This window comes from Lipophrys pholis (assembly GCF_963383615.2).
Source record: "Lipophrys pholis genome assembly, chromosome: 17".
Taxonomy (NCBI): domain Eukaryota; kingdom Metazoa; phylum Chordata; class Actinopteri; order Blenniiformes; family Blenniidae; genus Lipophrys; species Lipophrys pholis.
The window spans coordinates 7084943-7091008 of record NC_137643.1 but is presented as its reverse complement, the minus strand read 5'-3'; the positions used below and the strand labels follow the sequence as shown (position 1 = coordinate 7091008).

Genomic DNA, 6066 nt, shown 5'->3' with positions numbered 1-6066 from the left:
GACGCGCGGGAGGGCCGGGGAGGGCGTAGAGTGAGGGATGTTCAGAGTTCAAATGATTATGGAAAATCACCGTCAACAGGGGAATTATTGAGTGTTGGGAATTTGTATCGTGTTAACCCCACCCCACCCCCCTCCCCCGAGCCACCCAGCACCCCCACCCCACCCCCCTTTTCTTTCACTTGTATGTAACATAGAACTGTTTTCTAAAATAATGAACATTTCCTGTGTGGTCTTTCTTTCTTTTTGTCTCCCCACCCTTTTTTTTTTTTTTTTTTTTTTTGGTTTTTTTTTTTTGTTTTGTTTTGTTTAAGGGGAGGGATGAAGTAAAATCTGACGGTGGGGGGACAGGCTGGTTTTGTGTTTCTCACCCTCGACTCCCCCATTTCAATAATTTTACACCGAAAATTGTCCAACACCCCCCCCCCACACACACACACACACACACACCCACACACACACACACAGAAAATCTCCAAACGCAATTTGCTCTTTAATGTCTTTTTTTTTTTCATGTTTTAAGTTTGAAGAAAACAATTCTCTAAATTGGTAGAGTTGTGAAGTTTATTTTTTACCAAATATAGATATATTATATATAAAAGACATATAAGCGAGCTCACTGGCTTGGACTGTGAGAAGTGTGTTTGTCATGTGACTGCGTGCATGTTTGTACACACGGGGGCTGTGGCTGTGTACTGTGCTTTGTTTTTTCGCCGAGCACAGGATTTTTTTTCATTATCCGGCGCTTTGTACAGTTTAACCGTTACCACCGATTCTTAAATGCGTTGCAAACGTTCCCGCCTGTTTGTTTGTTTTTTTTTGTTGTTTTTTTTTAAAGTTGTTGAATGTGTTCCAAGGCCATTGCACACCCAGTCTGCCTTCCAGTGTGTTTTTCTTTTATATTCAGTTTCCGAGCCCCCCCCACCCGCCCACCACCCCCCGCCGCCTCCACCTGTCCCCCCGACATGTAAGGAAACCTGCAGCGATGCATACTGATGGACAGAATTATACTTTGGGGTTTTTTTTGTTTTTTTTTTGTCAGTGATTTTTTTTTTCTTTTTGTACTGTGCGTTTTAAAAAAAAAAAAAAAATTTAAATGGATAAACTTGTCTTGTACATATATAAAAAAAAACACAAGTACTGTAGTCCCTGTTTGTTCGATGGCTTTCTCCTTTTTCCTTCTTGAATCCTTGCAGACTTGTTAGCTTTTTCTTTCATATATTTTTTATTTTGTAAAAATATATAAATATTAAGTAAATAAACAACAAAAAGACATTTTCATCATTTTGGATGTGAATGTCTTCAGAAACCATTTCTCATGTGGCTTGTAAATCCAGAAACTCTTCTTTACACTGTTTTATTTGTGTGTGTGTGTGTGTGTGTGTGTGTTGCTGAAGGTTCAACATCTAGCACCAAATGAAACTAGACTTCCAGATGTTTCCATATATATATGTCATTTGAGTGCACCATTTGAATGTTAATGTCACAACTACGTGTGTGCAGGCAGGGCAGAGATGTATTAACTGAAGCTGGAGCAGTGAGACCTAGTTTGATCAGGGTCTGGAGACTGTTGGTTCTGCCCGATGGACGGCTAAAAGCTGAGCAGAATAGAAATGAAGCGAGAGCAGCCAGGTTGAGAATTTATGCACGTGGCAATGGGCGACGGATAAACAATATTTTAAATGAGAAGAGAATTCATTGATGTCGTCGAGGGTTAGGGTTCAAGATGTGCTCAAGGACGTGGCTGTAACGGGAGGAGTCTGGGGATGAGGCGAGATGGAGGTACATGATCCACTGTGTCCACGGCGGCTTTCCAAAGACCTGGAGATGGTCTCTGTGTTGTCCGGGTTCATGGAGGTGGCCGCTGGCCAGTCCAAACGCATCGCCTCGCTCAATGCTACCATTCAGGATAGTTACGTTGGAAAACCCCTGGAAAACCAAACCGAACCAATAGCCGCCTTCCAGTCAGAAAACCTCCTCTTCTTGCCAAAGACTCCTAAAGGAGGCTGCGATGAGACTCTCCACTCCCTTTGCTGCCACGGTCTCACCACAGCACCACCCTGTCAGGTCGTCTCATCGTCATCCACCACGTCATTTCTTCAACCACATTAATTGGAGCTTTCATCCTGACGGACTTCACACAGCAAATTCAATCATCTTATTTTCATAGCTTAAAATTATGCAGAAATGCATTCTGCTGCATGTTTTGATATTAGAATTGTCAAAATTGGATAAAAACTCGGAGGAAAAGTGCAAAGTAATTGTGCGATTTCTTCCAGAATTCACACGATTCAGTGTGAATGTCTGTAAAGAGACTGAAAAGGAGGCGAGTAGGTTCTTCTCCTTTTGGGTTTAATGGCGCTGTGCAGCCATAAAGTTGCATTGCCTCCATCTGCTGGTTCTATCTATTTTGTTTCCCACCGCTCTCGTTGTCCCTGAAGACTGCTTCCCTCTCAACAGCAGCTTTTTCGTCCCCGATGACCGTTTCCCTTCTTCTTTTTCACTTGAGTTCAATGGCAGTTGGCATCCATGAAGTTGCACTACCGCCATCTGCTGGTTCCAGGTAGTGCATACTATTCCCACGGAAGGAAGGAAGGAGGAAAGGAAAGACAAGACTGGGTCCTACATTTTTTCATTTTCCTGAGTGGATTCTGGTAGAGGAACTTTAAACATATATGGCTTTTGTGCTAATCTCATAAAACCTTTTGAGCTCCAGTAATTTACTGCTTTGTAAAAATGTTCTTTACTTGTGTAGACACACCGTGAATAGCAACAAACCATTTTGACAATAACAAAAATGAAATATAACAAAAAACTGGAATAACTGAGTTTTTTACACATTTCAAGCTTTTGTGTCCGTACAAACATGAATTTTTACATTTATACTTATTTCTTGCAAGTAATGACTTATTAAGTGTAACTCAGAAGAAAAAAACGTAAACATGCAATTGCTATTATTAATCTAATTTAAAATAGTATAACTTTTTTTTTTTTTTTTTAATGCATTAGCTTTATTTTCGTCTCTTATTTTGAGCGGAAGTCCCATCAGGGCTTCCGTCTTTCCTGCTGCGCGTTGTCCCGCTCAGTTACGGTAACCCAGCAACACGACATATTACGTCAGGTATCCTACCTATCGTTTTACGACTCTTCCACCAGCTGCTGCCTCCTGCTGTTTGTTGTTCCTCCCTCGGAGCTCGTCGTGCGGGCACATTTTCAGTCATGAATTAGTTTTCGTCGCACTCTCGCAGTAGATGAGCGTCTTCGACTTGTTTCGGGGCTTCTTCGGGGTCCCTGGAGGACATTACCGCGGCCGGAGGTGAGTGTTGTTGTCGGCGCGCCGCTACTCGGCTAACTAGAGAGCTAGCACCAGTTGAGTTAGTTGAAAAAGCTCCATCAATAACAAGATTAGTTGTTATTTTCTTCTGCCAGGAAAACCACAGGGGTGTAGTGACTGCTGTCTTTTTTAGACCTGCTCTGACCTGAAGGTTAATACGACGGAGTGTGAAGTCTATTAACGAAGTGTGGTGAACTGCTCCTTTAATTTAGATTTAATCTGCAGTAACAAAACTGTGATCATCAGGGCGTGTTGAATACTTATTGTCTCTACCAGGGACCCGTTCTTCGACACAATGACCCACGATGACGAGGATGAGGACGATGAAGATGACGGGACGTACTACGATGGCTTCCGGGGGGATCACCAGGACCCCTTCGACAGCGCCTGGAGGTTCGGATTCAGCCTCGGTCCGGACGGGATGAGGCTCCAGGAGCCTCCTGTGTTTGGACAAGTCCTCAGGGAGATGGAGGAGATCTTCTCCCAGCTCGGACACTGGGACGGTCAGACACAGCTCGGACACAGAGGTGAGGAGACTCTGGTGTTTGGATGGTGACATAAATGTGTTTCTACAGCAGCACAATCAGTTCACCGTGAAATAACAGAAATCCGTTCAAACAAGGTGAGTAGGAAAGACATACAAAGAAGAATAAATAAAGTAGATGAAGATGATTAAAATAAGTCCAATGTATTGTTTCTTGGAAAGCCTGAGTTATAATAGTTTTATTATGAAGGAGTGAGTGTAGGAACTAAAAGCTGCTTCACCTTGTTTCTTCTGACTCACTGAGTCTTCCTGAGGACATCCGGGTCTGGATGTTTAGACAAGAAGTAAGATTAGATCAAAAGAGAGAAAATATCTTTTTATAGCATTATTAATCTTTAAACTTGTCAGTGAGCTCAACCTTTGTATTTAATTGTAGTCGTGTTTTTTGCCGTTCTAGTTGTTTCTCTGGTCATGTGCTCGTTTGTTTAATTTTTCTCTGTTATTTTCAGCACTGAGACGCGTTTCCACCAGATGAATCTCTGAATCTCCTGTGTGCTTGTAGATGTTCCCAGCTTGATGCCGGCGCCGCCTCAGGAGGGAGCGGAGAGAGGGGCGGACAGATCCGGAGGGAACCTTCTCAGAGACTTCATGCTCAAATCCCCTGACGATGACGCTCGGCGCCCCCGAGGTGACACCCGCCCTTCTGAGTCACCAGATTTTTCACGCTCGCCCTCTCAAGGCTGGACGCCTTTTTCCAAAGTAAAGTCTCCTTCTCTCACATGATTCAGTCTTTTTTTTTTTTTTTTTGTCCTCATCTCAACGTGACGTATCATCTGTAATTGTCTTGACGTAGTTCCATGATATTTGGAGGCAGGACCGCCACGTTGCACCGGAGGGCGGGATCAGAGAAGACGTAGGTGGGCAAAGTTTTCCATCGACCAGTGAAACAGAATCGCTGTTGGATCTTTGAACTCATCTCTGATGGATTTTCCATCCCCTGGCAGACCTGGACTCGGTTGTGCGATCAGGAGGCCTAGATCAGATCCTGTCGCCCCCTGCTGGTCAGGCACCCAGCGAGCCCAGAGTGCGCTCCTTCTTCCAGTCCGTGGTCGTCACCAAGGTGGTGAAGCCTGACGGGGTGAGGCGTCTTTGTTTTGTTGAAGTTTGTCCGTTAAAATACAGTGTGAATAACGTTTTTGTTTGTTTTCTGGATGCTCAGACTGTGGAGGAGCGGCGGACAGTCAAAGACGGAAAAGGAAACGAGGAAACCACTGTGACTCGCTCAGGCGGTCCCGGGACCCTGCAGGGTCCAGACCATCAAACCTCTCCTGTTTTTCCAGGTCAGCTCTTCTCCTTTGTCTCCTTTTCATCGTACTCCAGCTCGTATCTCACCGCTGTGCCTCTTTCTTTCTGTCTGTTCCCTTCCAGGTGGTCCGCGACACTTTTCAGACTTGAGAGATGACCAGTCGTTATTCTCCAAATTCTTCAGAGGCTTTAAATAGCAAGTGAAGCGATGAAAAGCCTCTGGGGTAAAAAAAAAAAAAGAAAATCACAAAAAGCTTGTGTTCCTAAAGCTGTGAGTTTTTGTTTGTCGGACTTGAGCTGTACGATCGAGACGCATGAGCTCGATGTGTTCGTTAAACGAAGGTTGCCGACTTATTTAGGTTCAAAAAAATCAGAGTCCAACATCAGGATGTAGGTGAGGAGCTGCAAACCCAAGACAAATTAATTCAACAATTCGAGACAAATCTTCTTTTCAGAATGTCCTGCAGGTCTGTGTGAATGTCAGCTAGTGATGGTTGAAATAAAGAGTTTCGATATATTTACAAAGTTGTTTGAGGCTGTTTTTTTCTGCCGTCCAGCAGCTTTAGACCTTCCTGTTGTAGGAACAAAATGATTGTAAGCACAATATAACCTATTTCTTCCTACTTCTTTTTAACCCTTTGTGAGATAATTCCTACAGAACATTCTGTCACTGGTTAGTTTTGCACTTTCCAAAAGGTTTTACTATAAATAAATGAGATTTATTGGGGTTTATTGTAGAAAAACTAAAACAAAAGTACGTTCTTCCTGGGGAGAAATAGGGTGAAATAATAAAGTGTTGCCGTTTGTAAAAGCCTGTCACAGCCGCTTTCAGCTTCCACGTTTTCCCCGGATCACACTCAGTGTGGCTCTAATACAGTACCAGCCTGGGTTTAGAGTAATAAAGAAGTTTTCAGTTTTTAAGAATTGATGTTTATACACATAATCA

The 6066-nt window shown here is 43.4% G+C and overlaps 1 protein-coding gene across 1 annotated transcript; it reads left to right on the top strand.

Annotated features, from left to right (window-relative positions):
- The first annotated feature begins 3087 nt into the window (after nucleotides 1-3087).
- Nucleotides 3088-5642, top strand: hax1 (HCLS1 associated protein X-1). Its single transcript, XM_080484581.1, has 7 exons — nucleotides 3088-3313; nucleotides 3608-3858; nucleotides 4378-4574; nucleotides 4669-4732; nucleotides 4820-4953; nucleotides 5035-5155; nucleotides 5244-5642. The coding sequence occupies exons 1-7, from the start codon at nucleotides 3249-3251 to the stop codon at nucleotides 5315-5317; spliced, it is 906 nt and encodes a 301-aa protein (XP_080340707.1). The 5' UTR covers nucleotides 3088-3248; the 3' UTR covers nucleotides 5318-5642.
- Nucleotides 5643-6066: the final 424 nt, after the last annotated feature.

Excerpts from the sequence above, each read along its gene's own strand:
- hax1 (XM_080484581.1), top strand. The coding sequence starts at position 3,249 with ATGAGCGTCTTCGACTTGTTTCGGGGCTTCTTCGGGGTCCCTGGAGGA. Across the intron at positions 4,733-4,819 it reads CGGGATCAGAGAAGACGTAG|ACCTGGACTCGGTTGTGCGA; the intron begins GTGGGCAAAGTT and ends ATCCCCTGGCAG. Across the intron at positions 4,954-5,034 it reads AGGTGGTGAAGCCTGACGGG|ACTGTGGAGGAGCGGCGGAC; the intron begins GTGAGGCGTCTT and ends CTGGATGCTCAG.